A 24,927-nucleotide genomic window follows, 5' to 3' on the forward strand; every position below is an offset into this window, starting at 1 on the left:
ACTCTTATTCAATAATATAGCATTTCCACAGCCTTTTAACTTATCCCCAGTTAAACTGCAAGTTCCTTGAAAGCAGAGGAAACTGTCTTTTCTTATTTCCTGTCATATCCCATGTGTCTGGAGTAGGACAGGCACTCAATAAATATTTGTTAATTGGATGAATGATGCTACAGTCAAGTCAGAACAGGACCATGCCTATTCTAAAATTCGAGCTGTGTGTCTCTTTCTACACTTGATGATAATCATATTCTGAATCCTGGGCAGTGAAATTAAGTGGTTAAAGAAGTTTTCTCATTTAAAACAGAAGTTAGAGGAAGCCCATAGCGATGGCAGAGTAAGATACTATGTAATGGTTACAGGGTGTTGGTTGCACATTGTGAATGAACGTGCTTCATGATGTTTTACACTGACTACAGCTCTACACAAGAGATGCAAATTGTTGAAACACTGTATTTTTCACTTTTTTTGTTATTCATTCACTAAGTTGTGTCCAACTCTCTGTGACCCATGGACTGCAGTATGCCAGTCTTTCCTGTCCTCCACTATCTCCCAGAGTTTGTTCAAACTAATGTCCCTTGAGTCACATGCCATCCAACCATTTCATCCTCTCTTTTGAGAACTCCAGTAGAATGATTAAATAGATGATTAAATGATTAAATCAATGATTAAATAGATGATTAAATCAACCACATTTTAGGAACTGTCTCACTTCTCAAAGTGTATTCACCTAACTGGCCCTTAGGTTCTGGTATATTTAAAGGCCTGAACTTCTACTTATTCATTGAATTGCATGTTTTGTTTTCTCAGAATATGTTTATTGGTAAAGATGTTTATTATGTTACCAATCAGGAAAACTTGGCTCTGAAAGCATTTTTAAAATGTTATTAGTATAGCCCACTTGTACTGTACTTCTAAGATAATGCAACATCATTATTTTTGTAATGACTATACATTTTAGTTCCTGAGACCAAACACCTGACAGGATTTTACAGATTTAAATTATTTTGCCTTAGATGAAAGAGAAGGCAATGTGCAGAGGTTCTGGACATTTTTGGGCCACGGAAGCCCTTTTGCAGTCTCCATTCTTAGAACAACATCTCTAAACGCATAGGATCATGTAAATGCATAGATTATAGAAAATGCATAGGATTATGTAAAAACCAATTATATTGTAACACAATTATCAGAACATTAAAAGAGAAATTTCTACAGCTGCTGTGGGAAGCAGTTTGACAGTTGTTTAAAAAAAGGAAATATAAAATAAGCATGAGACCCAGCAATTCCACTTTAAGGTGTATACCCAAAGGAACAGAAAGCAGGGACTTGAATAGACATTTGTACATCAGTGTTTATTACAGCATTATTCACAACAGCTAAAAGGAAGAAACAGCCGAAATATCCATCAACAGGATGGATAAATAAAACATGGCATATGCAGGTACAGTGGAATACTAATGGCAATCTATTACAAGTCTTTCCCCAAATAGTCATTGAATTCCAATAGTTATATCCAGTCACTTAAAAAAAAAAAAAAAAAGACAAAACTAGACTGCCATTGTCTCAAGAAACCCATTTTCTTTTCTCCTAATTCCTTGCCAACTAGTGCATATTCCACATTTCTTTCATCACAGGAAGCAGAGATCAAAGGCCATTTTCAGTCTACCTAAACTTTTTCAACTGAGTCACTGCCAGCCAGAGACTCTTCCAGATGCAACACTGCCAGTCTCCAGAGGCTCCGCCCTAAGGATGGCTTAGTGCCTTCCCTGGTTGCTAAACAGAAGATGGGAGCTCCTTGAAGCTCACTGAACAAGTGAAACGTCTTATGTACCAATCTCAAAGCGAATTCAGCTTCCCTCTCTTCCCTAGGACTTTATTTTCTAGTAGAGTTTTCTAATGTTCTTGGCTTTTTTAAACACCATCACAACACATTCTGTTTCAGAGAATGTTTACTTCTAAAAATAGTAAATTAGGGACTTCCTGGGTGGTCTGGTGGTTAAGAATCCACTTTGATTTGTAGGGGACTCGAGTTCAGTCCCTGGCTGGGGAACTAAGATCCACATGCCACGAAGAAATGAAGCCCATGCCCGGCAACTAGAGAGTCTGCATGCCGCAGGAGAGATCCCACAAGATGCAAAGAGGATCCTGCATGCTTCGTCTAGCACCTCAGAGCCAAATAAATGAATAGTAAAAAAAATACCCTGCACACCTTCCTCAGCACATTTATTAGATATGACTGAGGTCAGAGAGTTGTTATGTCAGGATTATTTTAATAGCAGAATTGTTAGCTTTCTGCACTCTTTAATAAATTAATCAGAGGATGCTATAGCTCCTGAAAACTATTTTGCCAAATGAAAAATTGGGTGTAAGTAGGATTGAGTAATGTGAACAAAACCACAGGTGAAGCATAGGCGGGGCTGGAAAGGGAACCAAGAACAGCGGAATAAGAGAAACACAATGTACATCCAGAGCTCATTCCACACACTGGGCTGAAGAAATGAAAAATGAGGGAGAAAATGAGAATAGAGAATAGCAGGAGAGTCAGGAAAACCATGACAGTAAGGGCCAAGAATTGGAACACTGATGATGTCACTAACCACGATCTGGACCCCTAACGCTCCCTCTGCTATGCCACGCCGTGTGCCAATAACTTCTGTATTCACCGTCTCAAAAGACTGGCAAGAAACATAAGCAAAAACAGAACATTCGACTTGCATGCCAATGACAAAATACTGTGATGCTTGATCACCTAATCAGTTATTCCTTACCTCTAATGTTGGCTTGAGATTTTATCAGGGGGCTGATACATATTGCTACTGACCTTCTAGTTTTGTGCTATTTCTAGGAAATTCAACTGGGTTAAAATATCAGCCCTATTTTACATGTTTTACTATATGTTAAATGTTTTACTACATGTACAGGGTTTGATATCCATTCTGCACTTCTTACATATATTTTGTTTCTCTGCCAGCGTCTCATCAATTTAGGCTGAGATAAACTGTATAGATGGATACACACATATTCATTCCTATTTTTTTTATAAATCACTTTAGAAGAGCCTGAGTCATTGTCATACAGGGAGACAACCCAGTGTGTCTGGGTCCTGGTGAAGAAAGACAAGCAAAATGCCCAGCAGCTTGATTAATTTTAAGGTTAGTCAGAATGCAATCTGCAGATAATTTTTCTTTTAAAAATATTGTCTTCAATGGCTCCAGTCATTCAAAACTATGGATGGGTCATCCAACCCGCTGTGATTTCTGATTCCTGAAAGTGGAAATGGCATCATTCAGGCATTCATGCCCCTTGTCACCCCCTTACAAAGGATCTGTTTTATGTCTGTGTTGTATATAAACATCTGCCTCCAGATGTTAGCCTGTAATTTTTCTTATAAATTAAATGTCTTCTGCCTTCCAGAGAAACATGTAATTTTTGAACAAAAACCAGATCAGTGCATTAAGGATAATTTTTATAGTGACTTAGTTTTAGAAGGATTAAGATTTTGTGATTTTCTTATCTTTCCATATGACTCCCTTAGAATGTTCAAGTGCTAATAACTTTAGTAATAATAATCATTTTACTCAATGCCATCAAGGTTTACCTTCTTTATGCATAAAATGGGGAAAAATATCTATCTCATGATTTTTGGAGATGAAATGAGAAGGCTTCCCTGGTGGCTCAGATGGTAAAGAATCCTCCTGCAATGTAGGTGATCCAAGTTCAATCCCTGGGTCAGGAAGATTCCCTGAAGAAGGGAATGGAAACCCAATCCAACATTCTCGCCTGGGAAATCCTATGGACAGAGGAGCCTGACAGGCTACAGTCCATGGGGTTGCAAAGAGTGGGACACAGCTGAGCGACTAACACTTCCTTCCTTCCTTACTAAGGTATTTAAATGTCTAGCATGATACCTGGGACAAGAGTTGTTTAATTGCTACATCATGTTCTGCTCTTTGTGACCCCCCTGGACTATAGCCTGCCAGGCTCCTCTGTCCATGGGATTCTCCAGTCAAGAATATTGGAGTGGGTTGCCACTTCCTCATTCCTTCTCTAGCAGATCTTCCCGACCCAGGGACTGGGCCGGTGTCTCTTGTGTCTCCTGCCTTGGCAGGTGGACTCTTTACCAGTAGTGCCACCTGGGAAGCTACATATGTATGCAGGTGGAATTTAAGACTTAATCTTGAGGTTGTAAACTTTTATTTTAAATTTATTCCTAAAGTGACTACTCAAGGGCCCAGATAATGCAAGACAAGACCAGTCGTGATTCTTTCAAGCAATAAATTCTCTTTTCAAGCAATAGAATGTTTCTTAAATCAATCTGAGTGCAGATCAGGATATTTAGCAACTGAAAAAGGAAGAGCAAGAGGGATGCAACAGTGTGATCAAAATTACACACTATAGATACCTGAGGATAGCAAGCATTGCTTTACTGGTAGAGAATACTAAAAGACCCATCATTCATAGCACTTCTTTTCCTTCACAAATGGCTTCTCCTTTCATTAATCATTTTTGAAAAGTGTGATGATTTTCTTGTGCTGAAACTTTCTTAGGTTATTGCATGCTCAAACTGCCTTTCTATTTATGTGTGTGCAATTGCATCATTTAAAAAAAATAAACTGATGAAAAATAAACTCGTGTTTTATATTATAGGGAAAAACATTGAACAAAAATGCTTTCATGCAATACTCAAAGAGACCAAAGCTATTTTTCTTTGAGGCTCCTTATTGTTGATCAGACAATACACGTTTATTTATTTATAAAAAGTCTCCTTACAAATAATCCACAATTATGATCAATGTTATTTAATTTTTTAAAATTAAAAATATTTAACTGAGGTATGGTTGATATACAATATTATATGTTCCAGGTGTATGACACAGTGATTCACAATTTTTAAAAGAGCACTCTTCTCTTTTAAATCACAGCTGCAATTAAACATTCAACCTCTATCAGTCATAAAATGAATTTATCTTTGGAATTTTTTGCATGAATTTGTGTTTATTCATCTATCAACCAACATGTTTGCACATCAATTATATGTCAGGCACTGTCAGGGAGGCATTTCAATTCTAACACAGATTAGTATTATATTATTTCACTGTTTGAATCAATTAGCCTGATTATCTTCTCTTCCTCTTTTCCAAGTATACATAGGCCAAGGTACGATTCTAAATAGTTTCCTCTTACAGGAAGATTAAAACTTCACCAATAAGTAAAGTCTAAGTTTATCTACTATCTTCCAGGCTTCCAGGACTTTAAAAATTAATGGAAGACTAAGTTACAGCTAGAGCTATGAATGTCTGCGTGCATGCGTGCACACCCACACACCCACACACACAGAGAGTTTTTGGCTTCCCATGGAATAGGAGCACAAATGGGAACAGGAAAGAAAACTTTTGCGTTTCATCTTATACTCTTCTGCATTATTTGAATTTGTTTGATTTGAGCACATACTTTTATTTTTTTAAAATACCGCAACACCCAGAGGGTTTAGCACTAGCAGCATCAAATAGAGAACCGAGAAAGTTCTCTGGAAATCACTTCACATTTGCCTAAATGAACGAAGAGCTTTTAACTCGAATCCCCACTTAATTTTCTACGTGGAAATGAAGTCTAAAGAACTCTAATTGTTATAAGGACATGGGAAAAGCAGCTATTTTTTTTTCGAGTGCTGGCAAGCTACATCATATAAAATAAAGCACAGGCATTGACCCAAATTAGAAGGCTTAAGAACCATTTGTTCTTACATCATGAATAAGGTACAAGAGTCAAGCACCCAGGACAGGCGTGTAATATTTTATAGAGGGTGGGGATTACACCCAACTCTGCTATGTGACATGTAAATGGACGAGGTCTCCTGTCTCTCTCATTGTACCTGCACATTGGTGTCCACGACCCCACTGACTAGAAATTAATTACCAAAACTTGTTTTGATCTGTACTCAGACAAGAGGTCTGTCTTGGGGCACACTGTAACTGCAGACTTAATTCTAAATTGCAGACTCAAATCCTTGCATGTTCAACACGACATACCTTGAAAACATTGGAGGTAGAGACTCTTCCAGGGCCAGCCCTGGCAGAGCCAGGTAAGCAAGAACTACCACCTGTCTACAATTCCAGAGGTTTCTTGGTGCCTCTAACAGCAAAAATGCCTTTGTTTATTTTTTTTCCTTGCTCATACTTTTTTTTTAACTTCTAAAGATTAGAAGTAAATTTAACTATTAATTTTGGAATAAACTGCTCTCGTATTTTCTGCCCCAGTTTCACGTGTGTTTGGGCATGTTTGTAAAAAAGTTTCTAATGTCTGAAGCAAGTATGACGTTTAAGTAAACGTGAGAATATTTTAGACATTCAAATAGCCAGGTTAAAAACAGCATTTTTACTGCTAAGTAAAAGTATACATTTGTATTTGAATGTAAGTTAACAAAAAGTTCATAGTAGCATTGAATCTGAAAAAGAAAAAAATGCCTTTTAGTCGATAACCAGTTAATTAAGCAAAATACAGCCATAAAATGAAATATTATATAACTGTTTAAAAAGAATAAGGCTGTTAAGGTATATCTATTTGTTCTAGTTCATAATTGATATGTACATATATCGTATATAATATACATACATTTTAAGTTAAAGCAGGCCAGGCTTAGAACTGAGAATAGGAAATAATCTCTTCTGTGTAAATAAAAAGGATATTCTGCTATGAATAATTTTCTTTTTGTAAGGAAATATAAGGAACAGTTCCTCTTTGGGGAAAGGGACTAGGTATCAATACAGTTTAATTATTATTATTCTTTTTAAAAATTTTATTAAAATTAAAAATTATTTTTGGCTGTGGGAGATCTTAGTTCTGTGAGTGGGGATTGAACTCATGCCCTTGGCAGTGAAAGCTTGGAGTCCTAACCATTGGACTACCAGGGAATTCCCTATTAATTATTATTCTTTAACCAGGTACATGCATTTATTTAAAAAAAATATTGATAAGACATCTGGAGAATTATAAGCACTTACATATTTTTAGATTAGGTATACTACAAATGCTTATGCATTCATGTATTTTAATGCAAAATTTTAGACTTAAAGCTTTCAGTTGTATGCATAATTAACAACACTGAAAGCAAGGCTGTGGTAGTGTGCCATTAAGGTTGTTAACAATATGTTCTTTTATCATTCTCCCATTCATTGAATGGGTTCCCCAATATGACTCAATCCTGGGACTTGTAAAAAAGGTGTTGCCACTTCTAAAATGATTAATTTGTAGTAGAAACAAACCAAAAAAATACCAGCAGTAACCGTCAGACTCCAGCCCTGGCCTCCATAACAGAAAAAGGAAGGCAGGCTGAGGGGGGACTCTGAATAGCTTTTGAGGTGATCTAAAGATAAATAGGAAGTACCTTTTCTATCTTTCTATAGAGAATCAATGGTTTCTAACCTATAAGGGAAAAGAATCTAAAACATATACATATACATAAAATATATATATAAATGAATTATTTTCCTATACACCTAAAATTAATACATTGTAAATAAACTACAATAAAAAAAACAATGGTTTCAGTATAAAACAAAAATGGACAAAATCTAATTGAATCATGAATGACACAAACAGACATTATCTAGCATATAGATAGTGTGATAGCTGATACAAAATTATATTTACACCAAATCAGCAAACTTGGCCCTGTGTGGCTGTATATTTCACAGCTCTGAACAAATTCTTCCAGAGACTGGCTCTACTGAACGTGGAAACCCTGGTGTCAGCTCCCTCTGCCCCTCCAGCTGTTTTCTCTATTCCTCCTGCGCCTACCTTGCTTGTAGATCACCCAAGCGCCGGCAACTCATTTTTGGCCACCTTTTGTGAAGGAATTAAAGAAACAGCCAGGAAGGACTCATGAAGGAAAGAGTCAGCAAGCCTAACTGTTGATTACTTTCTGCCTGAGAAGCATCTGCCCTGATTTTTTTTATTTGAATTTTTGAATTCTTTGCATTATTAAGTGGGACATTTTTGAGTTTATAAGCCAATATCACATGGTTAGCCACTTAAATCAATATTATTGAACCAGATGGTTCTGATGTATTCAAGAGTACATTTTTCTTAAATGGAAACTGAAATTTTCAGATAGTAATCGTGGTCATTGAAAAAGCATTTACCCAAGCAAATGTAAGGAAAAATCAAAAGGAAATAAAAACAACTTACAATCCATCATTGCCGTTGTAAATCATTTTAACACCTTTCTATCTATGTTTTAGACATTTTCATGTTTATGTAGTATATAAATGTATTTTATATGAAAATGTAACATCCTTTATGACTTTACACTATATCCCACTGGGCTTTCTTCATTTAATGATAAATATAGATTTATTATGACATCATCTTGAAGGCCTGCAAAATGTTTTTTAGTCTTACTGCAGTTCTGACTTCTGCTATGTGTATTACAAGTAGCTGTAGACATACATTGCGATATATCCCGTTGTTACACTGCCTTTTGAATTCTCATGGATTTGAGTTCTTTATCTGCTTATTTTAACCTATGTCTTCTGCATTCTGTGACTTTTTCTGTTTTTAACTCCTACTCACTTTTTCCTGCTGCTTTTATTTAAAATAAAATTACACTTGTTTGGGAAATAAGAGTAAGCAGACTCTAAGTAAAGGCTTCTTTGAGTCAGGTGTGAAAATTTCAGGCCACAGATTTTGATAATTTGACTACTCAGTGACATTTCTGCCTTGCTTTCGAATTTTTCAGTGGATTTTAGAGAGGTTAAAGTTCTAAATACATGTGATATTACCTTAATTGCATGTTAGACAAACACACTGGATTTATGATTAGTTCTATTATTGTTCCCCAAAACTCTTTTGATTTGTTATTATGTATTTTATTTTCACACTTGCTTGAAAAAGTCAGCTCATTGAAACAAAAAATTAGTACTCACATGGACCATGAGACAAGTATCAGGTCAAATTCAAATACTAAAATGCATAGTGTTGATCAAATTGGCTTTAAATACTGAATAATTTAAATTAAGAGAAAAATGAAACAATCTGTTTTTGGTCTTATGAACACGATTAAATATCCACAGTACATCCTCAAACTAAAATTGCCTCACTGCCATTTAGCTATTAAGTTTGACTTATTAGAAAGAATTGACTTGGTTCCTCTGATGGTTTCCTTCTCTGAATCCTTTAACTCCTCAAGCTCATTTCCTCATCTTAAAATCTGAAATAATTCCCATCTCACAGGTTATGGTGAGGATCAAATGGAATAACATTTGTGAAACACTCTGTAGAAATATTATTGTTGTGGTTTAGCAACTAAGTCGTGTCCAACTCTTTTGTGACCCCTTGGACTATAGACTACTAGCTCCTCTGTCCATGGGATTCTTCAGGCAAGCATACTGGAGTGGGTTGCCATTTCCTTTTCCAGGGGATCTTCCTGACTCATGGATCAAACCTGCATCTCCTGCTTGGAAGACAAATTCTTTACCACTGAGCCACCTGGTAAGTGTAGAAATATTAAGTCATATATAAATTTAAGGTAATATTATTCTATGGTAAGTAGAAAAGACTATTCATCATTATGTATAGCAGAGTTATGCAAAACTTCAACATAAATCTGTGAGTATAATAACTTCGGGAGAGGATGATAAATGAACTTGACACTTTGCTTAATTGGCACAGTTCAGAGCTTTAGAAATCTAAAATGTATTTCCCGTCTACCAGTGGCTTTCATGATAACCTTGAACATAATGAAATTTCCCATCAATGTTACAAAGTAGATGGTGATTTTGTACTGAAATAATCTTAGGCTGGATAATTCAAAACTTCAGAAATTGATGGAATCTACAAATTAGGTACATTGTAAAAATTTTTTGTTTGACTTCCCAGTTTATCTGTATACACAAGTATAGTTATGTTCATAAGTACGTGAAAGGAAAGAAAAAAAAGAAAATTCAAATTTATTAGGGAATAATAATGCTAGGCCTTATATTATATTTTTGGTATGTGTTACCTCATGTGACTATAGCCGAGCAGAAGGGAAAAAGCACAACTGAAAGGGAAACAAGGTGAGAACAGGCGTGACATCCCGTGTAAAGCAGCCTAGTGTGTAGTGGAAAAGACAAGAACAGTGGATTTACGTTACTTCCTCTCTTTCCTTGGCCCCTTGGTGAACTTGCAAATATGAAATCAGTTTATAAGTGGGCAGAGAAAAAGAGATAAAAAATCAAGTTTTCCAGGCAGCACCTCAATAAAGAAACTTACCCTAATAGTATGAAATTTGACCTTTTATAATCAAGTGATCTAATTATAGATTTCTAGGAATAAATGATTAAAATTCTCTTTATCTAGAAGAGAAATACAAAATTTCGTAGGCCAAGTGATAATTCTAAAGATAATAATATTTATTGAGTGCTTGCTATGTGCCAGGAGTTTTTAAGTGCCTGATGTGTGTTGATTCCCTGAATGCTTGCGGTAGGCAGAATAATGGTCCTCTAAAGACCACTAGACCATTCGGGTATGACCTAAGCCAAATCCCTTATGACTATACAGTGGAAGTGAGAAATAGATTTAAGGGACTAGATCTGATAGAGTGCCTGATGAACTATGGATGGAGGTTCGTGACATTGTACAGGAGACAGGGATTAAAACCATCTCCATGGAAAAGAAATGCAAAAAAGCAAAATGGCTGTCTGAGGAGGCCTTACAAATAGCTGTGAAAAGAAGAGAAGTGAAAAGCAAAGGAGAAAAGAAAAGATATTCCCGTTTGAATGAAGAGTTCCAAAGAATAGCCAGGAGAGATTAGAAAGCCTTCCTCAGTGATCAATGCAAAGACATAGAGGAAAACAACAGAATGGGAAAGACTAGAGATCTCTTCAAGAAAATCAGAGATACCAAGGGAACATTTCATGCAAAGATGGGTTTGTTAAAGGACAGAAATGGTATGGACCTAACAGAAGTAGAAGATATTAAGAAGAGGTGGCAAGAATACACTGAAGAACTGTACAAAAAAGATCTTAATGACCCAGATAACCATGATGGTGTGATCACTCACCTAGAGCCAGACATCCTGGAATGTGAAGTCAAGTGGGCCTTAGGAAGCATCACTACAAACAAAGCTAGTGGAGGTGATGGAATTCCAGCTGAGCTATTTCAAATCCTGAGAGATGATGCTGTGACAGTGCTGCACTCCGTATGCCAGCAAATTTGGAAAACTCCGCAGGGGCCACAGGACTGGAAAAGGTCAGTTTTCATTCCAATCCCAAAGAAGTGAAGTGAAGTGAATCCCAAAGAAAGGCAATGCCAAAGAATGCTCAAACTATTTCACAGTTACACTCATCTCACACGCTAGTAAAGTAATGATCAAAATTCTCCAAGCCAGGCTTCAGCAATACGTGAACTGTGAACTTCCAGATGTTCAAGCTGGTTTTAGAAAAGGCGGAGGAATCAGAGGTCAAATTACCAACATCCACTGGATCATCGAAAAAGCAAGAGAGTTCCAGAAAAACATCCATTTCTGCTTTATTGATTATGCCAAAGCCTTTGACTGTGTGGATCACAATAAACTGTGTAAAATTCTGAAAGAGATGGGAATACCAGACCACCTGACCTGCCTCTTGAGAAACCTGTATGCAGGTCAGGAAGCAACAGCTAGAACTGGACATGGAACAACAGACTGGTTCTAAATAGGAAAAGGAGTATGTCAAGGCTGTATATTATCGCCCTGCTTATTTAACTTCTATGCAGAGTACATCATGAGAAATGCTGGGCTGGAAGAAGCACAAGTTGGAATCAAGATTGCTGGGAGAAATATCAGTAACCTCAGATATGCAGATGACACCACCCTTATGGCAGAAAGTGAAGAGGAACTAAAAAGCCTCTTGATGAAAGTGAAAGAGGAGAGTGAAAAAGTTGGCTTAAAGCTCAACATTCAGAAAACTAAGATCATGGCATCTTGTTCCATCACTTCATGGGAAATAGATGGGGAAACAGCGCAAACAGTCGCTGACTTAATTTTTGGGCTCCAAAAATCACTGCAGATGGTGACTGCAGCCATGAAATTAAAAGACACTTACTCCTTGGAAGGAAAGTTATGACCAACCTAGATAGCATATTAAAAAGCAGAGACATTGCTTTGCCAACAAAGGTCCATCTAGTCAAGGCTATGGTTTTTCCAGTGGTCACGTATGGATGTGAGAGTTGGACTGTGAAGAAAGCTGAGCACCAAAGAATTGATGCTTTTGAACTGTGGTGTTGGAGAAGACTCTTGAGAGTCCCTTGGACTGCAAGGAGATCCAACCAGTCCATCTAAAGGAGATCCGTCCTGGGTGTTCATTGGAAGGACTGATGCTGAAGCTGAAACTCCAATACTTTGGCCACCTCATTCGAAGAGTTGACTCTTTGGAAAAGACCCTGATGCTGGGAGGGATTGGGGGCAGGAGGAGAAAGGGGCAACAGACGATGAGATGTCTGGATGGCATCACCGACTCAATGGACATGAGTTTGAGTAAACTCCGGGAGTTGGTGATGGACACTGGGGGCCTGGCGTGCTGTGATTCATGGGGTCACAAAGAGTAGCACACAACTGAGCGACTGAACTATCTGAACTAAAGATGCCTGGGCTTCCCAGGTGGCGCTAGTGGCAAAGAACCCAGCTGCCAATGTAGGAGACACTAGATATGGGTTCCATCCCTGGGTTGGAAAGATTCCCTGGAGGAGGGCATGGCAATGCACTCCAGTATTCTTGCCTGGAGAATCACATGGACAGAGGAGCCTGGCGTGCTACAATCCATAGGGTCAAAAAACGTCAGACACGACTGAAGCAACTTAGCACAAAAATGTCCATATCTTAATCTCTGGACTTTGTCAGTAAGTTATACTACATGGTAACAAGAACTTTGAGGATATGATTAAATTCAGAATTTTGAGATGAGGGAAATTCGGCTGAATTACACAAGTGAAACCAATGTAAATCACAAGCGTTCTTACAAGTGAAGGAGGGAGACAGAAACATGTCATCGTGAAGCTCCTTGAGAAAGAGCCAGCTGCTTCCAGCTTCAAAGCTGGAGGAAGAGAACAGCCTTTAGCAGCTAGAAAGGGCAAGGAAATGGGTTCCCCCCTAGAGTTTCCATAAAGAAATACATCTTTGTCCAAACCTTGATTTTAGCCCAATAAAAGCCATATTGGACTTCTGACCTGCTGAACTATATGATGATAAATTTGCATTGCTTTAAGCCGCTAAGTTTGTGATACTTTGTTATAGGAGCAATAGGAAACAAATAATATCCTTGTAGTTATCCTATGAGGCAATTGCTATAATTACCTCTGGTTCACAGATGAGGAAAAACCAAAGCAGAGTTTCTCAAAGATACACAGCTACTGAGCAGTGAAGCTGGGATTTGAATCCAGGTAGCCTGGTTTCAGAGCCTATGAGCTGGAAGTCATCTGCTTTCAGTCTTGGGGTTTCAATAAGTTGCCACTCTAGAGTCATCTTACCAGTACTTCCACGTGTAAGACTCTGGTGCAAGGCCTTACACGGACAGGCCTACTGCACAGTCCTGGAGGCAAGGCACAGCCTTCTAAGGGCTCCAACACTGGTACCGCAAATAACAACAACAAAGTCTGTTTCCAACCCAGTGGTGAAAAATACATCCCTGGAAGTGTGTCCATCCCAAATTCCTTGTATAACTGGAAGCAATACTTCCTGCCAGTGCTATATGTTATTAGGAAAGAGAGTTATTAATAGATCACATTGTGTTCATTGTAGCACTATTTACAATAGCCAAGAAATGGAAGCAACCTAAATGTCCATCAACATAGGAATGGATAAAGAAGATATAGTGTATATAAATACAATGGAATACTACTCAGCTATAAAAATGAATTAAATAATGCCATTTGCAGCAACATAGACTTAGAGTTTGTCATACTAAGTGAAGTAAGTCATAAAGAGAAGGACAAATACCACATGATATCCTTTTTAGGTGGAATCTAAAATATGACACAAATGAACCTATCTACAAAGCAGAAACAGACTCACAGACATAGAAAACAAACTTACCAAAGGGGAAGCAGGGGAGGAATAAAAGAGGAGCTTGGGATTAACAACTGTACAGCACTACATATAAAAAAGATAGACAAGAGCCTTCTGTATAGCACATGGAACTATACTCAATATCCTGGGAGAAACCATAATGGAAAAGAATATAACAAAGAATATACATATGTATATGTATGTATATATATATATGTGCGTGTGTGTGTGTGTGTATATATAAAACTGGATCACTTTGCTGTACAGTAGAAATTAATACAACCTTATAAATCAATTACACTTCAATAAAATAGAACAAACAAACAAAAAATAGATCACAGTGCAAGTTTCATTAAACATTCCATTTGGGAAATACCTTAAAAAGTGGGGATATTTAAAAAAAAAAGATTAAGTTGGCTATTGTGAAAATAGACATTCATAAAATTTGACAATAGCAAATACAAAAATGTTTAAAGGGAGTCTTTCATCAGAATTTGTAAGCTATTCCAAGAATGCTCCACATAGGTAGACATGGATTTTAGCTCTGTGTATAGTACTTAGAAAACAATTAAAAGCATCCACTGAATTAAATGAATGCTAAAGAAATAAATATTAAAAAATATTTAATTAGCTTATGGATATGCATACTTTTCAAGATCCAACTGTGAGCAAGCATGTCCTCAAATGTTCTGGAATCTGTTTGGCCATTCTGACCACTTGAATTTACAAGGTGCTTCTTTGCCAGGTTAGGCAGTGCTGTCTGCCCTGTTCTCTGACTTCTGCTCATGATTTCAGTTTCCCAAAACAAAAGCAGCCTACTATTAGTGGTTAAAAGCCCTGGCTTTGAAATCTGTGAGATCTGGGTTTAATTCCAGTTCACTTGCTTATTACGCATATGACTTCAGGCAAGTTATTCAGCCTCAGTGTCTTCATTTAAAAATGGGCCTAGTAACATTTGCTTTTTATTTTGCAGTGACTGGCCCACAAAAGCACTCAACAATGGTAGGTATATAAAATTCACATTATTACCATCACTGATTGACCCTTGTCTCTGATGTTGCCCAGAAAGCACAGTGTTCAAGTTAGATGTACATCTTTTTATATCATCCTCAAAAACAGAAAAAAAATTCATTATAAACCATCTGAATCTTACAAATGTTTTACTTTAGTGAATCAGTTGAGAAGGCTTAAATTCATCTTCATCTTTGTAGTAATTTTGATTTTTGAGAACTTAGGGAAAGAAGCAAAGATCTGTAAACCCTAAGTGAAAAGATGGAGAGGAGGGATCAGTGGTTGCCACTGTAGTCAGTCTCATCAGAAACAGAGAAGGTAACCAACTCTTATTACGCATCTGCTGTGAGCCAAGTATGGCCTTCCCAGGTGGCCAGTGCTAAAGAATCTGCCGGACAAGAAGGAGATATAAGCTCAATCCCTGGGTTGGGAAGATTCTTTGGAGAAGGAAATGGCAACCCACTCCATTATCTTTGCCTGGGAACTCCCATGGACAGAGGAGTCTGGTGGACTACAGTCCATGGGGTTGCAAAGAGTCGGACATGGCTTAGTGACTAAACAATGTGAGTCAAGTGCTTTACATACATTATCTCATTTATTTCTCTTAGTGACCCTTTGGAAGAGGTATGAAGACCCATCATTTAATAGATGAGGGAAATGAATCACCAAAAGGACAAGGTAACCTGTTCAAGGTCACATGGGGCCAACTGGGATTCAAACTCGGTATACCATATTGCCACTCATTGAAGACTGTTTTTCAGTAAATATAGTTCTGACTGATTGCACATGATTTAGACAGAAAATTCATGTTATTTACTGAGAATGAGTAACGATTTATACTGAAAGAGGTTATAGAGTGGCAAGCGGTACATGGACATAATTTCTGCAATTATCCTGTCTTACTGCAAAATGATTGTTCTTGACCACATAATCAGTACATCCCTGACTGAGTAAAGAAAGTGCCTTATGTTAACTAGTTGCTGCCCAGTATGCTACTTTGAAGACACAGTGCATGCACAGAGGCGCAGCATAAATAAGCATGTTTTCAAATGAAGGTTTTCCTGTGTGCCAGTCATTCACCCCACCCAGGAATATTACACTTCTAAGATCAAGGAGAAGCAATGGCACCCCACTCCAGTACTCTTGCCTGGAGGATCCCATGGATGGAGGAGCCTGGTAGGCTGTGGTCCATGGGGCTGCTAAGAGTCGGACATGACTGAGCGACTTCACTTTCACTTTTCACTTTCATGAACTGGAGAAGGAAATGGCAACCCACTCCAGTGTTCTTGCCTGGAGAATCCCAGGGACGGGGGAGCCTGGTGGGCTGCCATCTATGGGGTCGCACAGAGTTGGACACGACTGAAGTGACTTAGCAGCAGCAAGATCAAGGAGTCACTAAGATTCAGTACTGGGGCTAAAATGCCTAACAACATCTAATGATCAATTTTAGATTTATTTACTTTCATGTTTTCTTTTATTTAGTGTATAGTTGCTTTACAATATTGTGTTAGTTTGTGCGGTACAGCAAAGTGAATCAGCTGCACATATACATATATCCGCTCCCTCTTGAACCTCCTTCTCAACCCCCACCCCCATCCCACCCATCTGGGTCATCACAGAACGTGTAGCTGAGCTCCCCGTGCTACACAGAAGCTTCCTACCAGCTATCTATTTTACACATGGTTGTGTATATATGTCAGTGCTAGTCTTTCAATTCATCCCATCCTCCCCTTCTATAGATTTGTTTTAGTTTTAGAGTAAGACACACTACCAGCTACATTCTCAGATCCTCTTGAAGAGGAAATTTACTTGCCTATAGGATGTCACGCATCACCTTGGTCAGGTAAAATACTCCATATTGATTACTGAAATTTTTCATTGCTTTGCACTAAAAAGTGATTTGTCAAGGATGCTTTGGCAGAAGACTACAAATAAAACCAAAAGAATTCATTTGGTGATATTATGGCATTACTGATTGTGATTACTATGTACATGATTTAATTTTTTTCCATCTCATATTGACTTTAGTTAACCAAGACTGCTGGGTATGGTCTCAGTACTGACTTACCATTGTCTTCAGCAGAGAAGTAGAAGATGTCTTTAGTTGCCTTGCTGCCTTCATTCAAGATGTAGTAGATCCTCATGTCATCAATGTCAGCTAGTAAAAGAGCAAGCATCATACATACACCATGTCGGCACACAGAAAATGAATATGATAAGAACTTCATTGTTTTTTATAGGGCATGAAAATACTATAATTAGTAAATTTAAAAATGATTAAATGAACACGAATCTAACTTTTAAAAAAATAATGAGGTTAATAAGAATTTAACTTTTTCTTAAAGTTGCAATAGCAAAAAATGGAACCTTATAATTTTAAATTCTGTAACTGCGCTACTCTGTCTATGATCTCTGGGATGACAAGATGGGCATCCAAGAAGGATGCCCAGGTTCTACCTATGCACACTTCACAATATCCCAGTCCTCTATAGACAGCTTAATCCAGCTGGTGTTAGGTCTTCTATCCAAGGTTGAAATACTCAGATACTCATGAACTATTTGTTGAAATGAATTTAAACAAGAATAACTATTGCATCCTCAGTAAAAAGGAAATAAGAATAAAATCATGATGTTTTTCTATTTCCCATTCTCTTGGATATTTGAGAATGTGTCAGTTGGGTCTATAATTGTGTTTTTGTATTGCTAAAACTAGTATTTTCAAGACAATTTGCATTTTGGGGTATTCATTTGCAAAAACAATTTTTATAGAACCTCATATGATTTCACTTGGTTTGGAAGCAATTCTGAAAATGTAAAGAAACTGTTTTTTAAACAACCTTCTTTAGTTTTACTCTAAAATTGCATCCAGCTTTATGTGTATTGGATGTGTAAAATTCCATGTATCTCTTCACATCTCATGCACAGAGCTACATGAAAAAGTTTTATGACTATGTGAAGAGCAGCCCAAGGTATCAGTGTCTTATCACCTGGGAAGCCAGAGGGACCTGCCTTTAGTTCACCATTGTGGTAACAACAAACATAAAAGAAAAATGATCATGAAAACATATACTCCCCTAGTTTGGCAAACTTGTGTGCATGCGTGTGTCTTAAGTCGCTCAGTCCTGTCAGACTCTTTGCTATGGACTATAGTCTGCCAAGCCTCTCTGCCCATGGGATTTCCCAGGCAAGAATACTGGGTTGCCATTTCCTTCTCCAGGGGATTTTCATTATTCAGGGATCAAACCTGTGTCTCCTGCATTGCAAGTGGCCCTTGGCAAACTTAGTTCTATGCATTTTCTAGATACAGAAATTGAATTTGAACAGTACAATAAAATATGCAGTATAATTTTTATATCTGAAATCAAGACACCAAACCACTATCTTCAGAAATCCAGACTTACTGGTAAACTATGCAAGTGATTCCTAGGTATGTCATTCTTTACCAAAAATTCAAATTTTAACTGATCTTTTCAAAATCATTGTAATCTTATAATATTTCAGAAGCAGAAGCTGTCCACCTATATTTGGCAGTTTTAATGTGTAACTACAAAACTGATTGAATGCCTGAGAGTTCCAGTGTAAAGAGCATGCTGATGAAAGAGCTGATAATGGGTTTGTTGCCTTTCATTGTTAATTTCTCATGCCATTGTATTTCATTAGAATTAGAATCTTTCTGCTAAAGCTGAGGTCAGGGCAATTTCATGCAGAGCTGGGAGATCTGATCTACTTAAGGAGCAGGACAAAGGCATCAGGGGACACGGTGTACTAACCTTGTGTAAAAACTCGCGTGCTCTCATTTCCAAGGCCAGTGTTGATAATGAAGCCGTGCACCGGTCTTCTGGTCACTTCATACTTTTGGAGCCTGTGGGAACTGTCCCAATCCTCTGTCTTCAGAGACCTGCTGGTGATCAGGAAGGCCACATGCCCAGGGGGAAGGTGTTTCAAGGCCAGGGCATCTCTGTTGAAGGCAGTCTGGGAGAACCTGTTGTCGAGGGAGTTTCTTACGTGAATCCACATTACCTGAGGTCTGTGTGTCTCCACAGCAGTGTTTGGGAAGACATAGAAATCAGCATGAGTGCCGTCCGTCACAGTCAAGAAGAATCTGTCTTCAGTGGCCTCACTGCCATCATGCCAGTAGCAAACCAAGTTCTCGTTCAGGTCCCGTTGGGTGAAGGTGGTCACAGGATGACTGCCATTATACAAAATCCTGCCATGGATGGGGACCTCGGTGATGGTAAAGAGGAGGAGGTCATCTGGGGTGTCCTTGTCTTTCGCTGTCAACTCGAAGGGAGTAATGCATTTTCTTTCCCCTTCTTGCAATATCAGTTTGTGGATGGTCATGATAGGTTTCTTATTATTCACATCCATGATGAAGATCCTGAAGGTTTGAAACACGGGATTATGTTCATCAGCCTCTTGAAACTCAAAGCTGTCCATCTTTATCTCATCATTCGAAGTGCAAACATAGACTATCTTGTTGCCAGCCAACTGCCGCTGAGTGAAAGAGGTAATGGGCTCCCCAGGGTGGTCAGAGACTTCCAAGTGCCCCAGGCTAGGAGCCCGTGTGATGCTAAAGTGCAGCTGTTCATCAAAGCTGTTGATGTCATTGGTGCTAAGCAGGTCTGTGGTGAGGGTCACTCTGCCACCTTCTGTCAAGGTGACCCCTTTGCTAACCACCTCAGGGAAGAAGACCCTGTCTAAGCTGCCAATGGTGATGTTGAAAGAGCGGTCTAGCAAAGGGTTAATCCCATCAGTCACATCAAACTTGATAAGGTCACGAAGCCCTTCGCCTGTGTGGGTGTAACAAATGAGGCCTCGGTCAATCTCACCCTGGGTGAAGTTCATTCCCAGGGTGAGGTTGTTCCTCACCTCCCCTCTGGGTTTTCTCAGTCGCTGTAGAAGCCCTTGTTGAGGCCCAGAGCGGAGGATAAAACGGAGGCTCTCATCATCTGAGTCGAGATCTGTGGCTTTGAGGACCTGACTGGTGATGACCCCAGTGTGGCCAGTCTCGACTTCCAGCCCGTTGTTGGTGGTCAGCCGAGGGGTTTCATCGTCCACCAGGACCACCACAACGAGCACCGTCCTGTGGGTGGCGTGCTTGCCGTCACTCAGCCAGACCTCAAAACTGTCCTCTGCGCTCTCAGAGTCATCGTGCTCATACACAATGGTGGAGGCCTCCTGAATCTCCTGTAAGGTGAAGCTACGGACGGGCTGGCTCTCTGTGGCCAGCTGCTGTATAATTCGCCCATGCCGAGGGAGGGCTGTGAGCTGAAAGTGAAGCTCGTTTGGTGGCAGGTCAGCATCGGCTCCATTGAGCAGTGGGGTATCTATGACAATGCTCATTCCCTCTAATACCACAAACTCACGGGCAAAAAGTTCAGGCTGCTCATCATTGGTGGGTAAGATCATTATAGGAAAGAGGACCTTTGGGGAGAAGTTGATGCCATCAGAGCAATAAAAGGTGAACTGATCTTTTTGTGGTTCTACCCCCTTGTGGATACTCTGCACATAGTTGATATGGCTTAGCTGGACATCTCTGATGGAGAAAGCACTGATGGGATAACCAGCTCGGGTCTCTACTGATCCGGGAGCTGGTGTCACATTTTCCAGGTAGCCAGAGACTGGCTGACCAGTTACTGTGCAGAGAATTTCATCTTGGGGAGTGTCTGCATCTTCGATGCTGAGATGTTGTAAGGTCAAGGCACCCTTCCCACCTTCATGGACAACATAAGGCTCCCTGATCAAGACCTTGGGGGCCACATTGTTGACGGGCAGCACAACCACTTGAACCTGCACTTCTTCCACTGTGCTGTCTCCCATCATCCGCTGATCAGAATCCTTGGAGAGGGCAAGCCTGAAGGCATCATGCTGCTTCTGGAATCCAACTTCCCCTCCTGTGTGGACATAGACTACTGTCTCACTGATGAGGTCCTCTTGGGTGAACCGTTCTGTGGGTAAACCATTCACCAGAATAGTGCCCAATTTGGGGCTGTCTTCCACAGTGAAAGAGAGCATCAAGTCACCTGTGTCCTTTTGACCATGGATGATGTCCATGGTGATCTCAGTGGCTGTATTTTCTAGTACATCTATGGACACATCTAATAATGAGTTACCTATAATAGAGATCCTGGGACTTTTGTCAGCTGCTGTGGGGTGCACAGAAATCTGGACAGTGATAGGTATGTGATGTACCTTGTCACTTACCTCCAGATGGAAGGTATCACTGGTGGCCTGGTTTCTGTGGTTCTGATAAGAGACACTCCCGTTAACAATATCAGCTTGCATGAAATATTCCCCTGGGACCATACCTTTTTTTAAGTACTGCAAATGTCCATGTTGGGGACCCCAAACTAATATGAAGACAATCTGGTCGATGTCTGTGTCAGGGTCTGAAACATCCAGCTCATTACTGCTGAGGATGAAACTCTCTCCTTCTAAGACAGTAAAGCCTCTGTTGGTGACTTGGGGAGGCTGGTTGTCCACAGGCTTCAGGAATAATGTGAATGTGCCAGGTACACTATTTCCTGCAGCATCCTCCACCTGGTAGGTGAACTGCACAATCCGTGGTACAATACCCAGCTTCTTCCGGGGGGGCTGGTAGGCAACTTCATGGTGATTTACCTGGGCCTGGGTGAAGCGCACAATGGGTGTGTCTGGTGAAGCGGTGAGCACAATTTCTCCAGCCCCGACTTGGTGGTTGCCATCTGTGTCAGTAGGGGGCATCAGTAGGGAGTACCACAGGTGCTGGTCATCTGAGTCCCGGTCAATATATTGGAGGAATTTCTTCTGGAAGTGAGTGAGTTGGTATTGCTGCACGGTCATTTCTAGGGTAGTTCCTGGAAACAGCTCTGGACTCTGCAGATCCACTGGTTGGACTCTGATGGTGAAGAAATGTTGCTTGGATAGATTGGGTGGGTCATGGTCATCCTGCACGTGGAAAGTTATCCGGGCCATTATGGATTGAGGACCAAAGGGTCCAAGATGGCGGTAGAAGAGTCTCCCTTCCACTATGTCTTGTTGAAGCCATTCAGTCACCACCTTCTCATAAAGTCCTTCCTTTCCCACGTAATACCAGCCTTCATCTTCAGGAGCCCGAGGTGGTTCCGACTGCCGCAGCAGCATCTCCCCCAGGTGCTGCCTTGAGCTGGAGGAACCGGGAGTCAGATCCCTGCCTCTTTCTTCCTCTTCTCCTTCCAGAGGCTGGTCCTCTAGCACAAAGTGGATGGTCGAGTCCTCAGAGTCAACATCTGTCGCACTCAGGACAAAGGGGGAGATCTGGACCACCTGCCCTTCGGTCACTGAGAGCCCGATGTTGGCAGTGACCATTGGCGGTTCATCATCAACAGCGATGATGGTGAGAGGGAAGAGGAATTCCACCTGGTGGTGCCCACTCTCCATCCGGAAGACGATGTTGTCACTGTAGGTGTCGCTGCCATCATGCTGGTACACCACTCGCCCTGCTGCCAGGTCTGTTGGCGTGAAATGCTTGCACCCTGCTGGCGCCCCAAGCACGACCAGCTCCCCATGTCTCAAGCCCCTGATGGCAGACACTTTCACCTCTCCCAGGTGATCACTATCACTGATCTGAAGGCTGTGGGCGCTGGAGAGGGGCCTTGACTGACCTTCAAAAAGTAGTAGTCCCCGGTCATAGTTAGCCACCGGGGCCAGGCTGTTCAGGGGTTTTACGACCACCATAAAGGTAAAGGGGTCCGAGATGGCACCATCTGCATCCACCACCTCCATCTCCAGTTGGAAGAGGTGCTCCGCATCCGATTTCTCTGTAGGAGGCTGATAAGCAATTTTCAGTTCCCGCAGCTCCTGCTGGCTGAAGAACGACACTGGAAGTCCTAGGGGGTCGTCAGTGCTGACCACGTAGCCCTGGTGCTCCGGCCGGGTGATGGGAGCATTGAGAATGTTGAAGACCAGGTCATCGGCATTAGACTCCTTGTCCTCTGCAGCCAGGGCGTCGGGCGTCAGGGAGGTCAGCAGGAACTGATGGACCTCCAGCATCATCGGAGCTGCGAGGCTGGGCCTGGGCGCCGTGTTCTCGGATCCCTCGCGGATCCTCACCAGTAGCTGGAAATGCTCTCGGAGCAGCAACTCCCCTGACTCAGCTCCTGGGTCCCCTGGCCCTAGCAGCTCCGCCACCATGGGCACATAGTCCCGGTTGGGCGAGGGGGTGGTGGAGGTGTGCTGGTAGCGCACCCCAGCCCGGATAAAAGCCTCGCAGTCTATGGCCTTGGCCCTGGGGAGAGGGGCCCCCGTGGCATCCACCAAAAGCCCATACTTGGGCAGCGGGCCACCCTCGGGGGGAACAGGGGTGAGCCGGCACCTGCGGGTGGCCGCGGTCCCGGGCTCCGGGGAGGCAAAGGCCAGCACTCTCCTGTCAATGGCGTGGCTCCAGCCGCGCAGCTTCTCCACCGCCAAAGGCCGGTTGCGCGTCACCAGCGTCAGCCGGTGGAAGACCACGTCCACCGCGAGCATGAAGGGCAGCGCGAGCGTGGAAGTCCCGGCGTCGTAGCGCAGCTGCAGCCTCACCCGCGCGCGTCCGGGGTTGCGGGCGCCCCAGTGAGTGTACCGGACCTGACGGGGCCCGAAGGCGCAGGGGAAGCGGCGCGGGGAGAGCGCGCCGTGGCGCGGCGGCAGGGCGTCCAGCACCGTCACCTCGCAGCGGTCCCCCGGCTGCACTCGAATCACCAGGTCCCGGAGCGGGTCGAGCCAAAGCGAGCGGCCCACGGGTACCCGGAGCCCGGGGTTGGCGATCAGGATGCTGGGGCCGTCGGGGCTACTGCGACCGAGGGCGCCCCAGGTGGGCAGGTAGGGCGCCCGAGGGGGCTCAGCCTCCGGCGAGGGTGTCTGTCCCTGCAGGGCAGGGCAGCTCAGGAGCAGGTAGGCGAGCGCGGCGGCGAGCTGCCGGGGCGTCCCAGCGGGGCGCGGAGAAGTGCCAGCCATGGGACCTTGGCGCTGGGCTGCCTGGAGGGTATCCTGTCTTCAGAGTGGCCCGTTCAGCAGCAGGTGCAGGCGGTGGAGACGGTGGCTGCTGTCCACTCTGGAGCGGGTGAGCGGACTCAACAAGAGCCTTCAAGGGGCTGCGCTTCAGCTGCAGCAGGTAAAAGCAGCGGGGGGTGGATGGGGAGTGCCGGTGGGAGGGTGGGGGGAAGGGGCGCAGCCTTCTCTGCTCCTCCCCCTCTCCAGTCTGTCCATTGCAGGCACCAGGCGTTGTCCAGATGTGCCCCAGCGCTCGGAGACCTAGGAGCGTAGGAGCACTCCCCTCTGCCCCTTGGTACCTTTACCCAGGGTATCTTACCGACCCTCGAGCCTGGAGGGAGGGGTGGCCGGCCACCGTGCAACCCTGGGCTGCCAGCCTCCGACCAGTCGGTCCGGATACTCTCCTTCCCGGGCGGCTCAACGGGATTGTCCTCCAGGGCCGGAGACGGTGAACATCGCCGGGTCAGTTCTGCTGGTGTGAGACACTGCGCTCCCGCGGTCCATTCATCCAGGCAACGGTCTTTCTGAGAGTGGGAAGAAACCCCATTCCTCTTCCTTACCGCTGACAAGAGTGCATTTTCCAGCCAAACCTGAGTCTCACTTCGGACATAAAAGATGCTAGTGGGAGCTATTTTGCAAATAGGATTTTCTAGCTGTCTGCCTGATAAAGCAGCTTATTTCGGATCCTGTGATTCCTTGCTTACAAAATAACCCCGACATTTCTCCTTCTCAGTTTTGGGGGGAAGAGCACCAGCATCTGACTGGTGAACAGATTTTAATTTGTTTCTAGTCAATGGGTCTCATGTACCACACAACTGGATGGACCGGATGGCTTTTATTTTCTTAGAGCGTGATTTCCATATCTGATCAACAGTGACTGCCTGTGAGTTTATTAGATGTGCTATTTCCTA

The 24,927-nt window shown here is 42.0% G+C and overlaps 1 protein-coding gene across 1 annotated transcript in view; it reads right to left on the bottom strand.

Annotated features, from left to right (window-relative positions):
- The window catches only part of FREM3 (FRAS1 related extracellular matrix 3), a 97,514-nt gene extending 73,534 nt beyond the window's left edge, over positions 1 to 23,980 (bottom strand). The window contains exons 1-2 of the mRNA XM_043900744.1: positions 18,799 to 23,980; positions 17,097 to 17,186 (exon numbers count right to left, since the gene is read on the bottom strand). Coding sequence (XP_043756679.1) covers positions 17,097 to 17,186; positions 18,799 to 23,980 — 5,272 coding nt within the window. The remainder of the gene's footprint in view (positions 1 to 17,096; positions 17,187 to 18,798) is intronic.
- Between the last annotated feature and the right edge of the window lie 947 nt (positions 23,981 to 24,927).

The sequence above is a fragment of the Cervus elaphus genome, chromosome 5 (assembly GCF_910594005.1).
Source record: "Cervus elaphus chromosome 5, mCerEla1.1, whole genome shotgun sequence".
In the NCBI taxonomy this organism is placed as follows: Eukaryota; Metazoa; Chordata; class Mammalia; order Artiodactyla; family Cervidae; genus Cervus; species Cervus elaphus.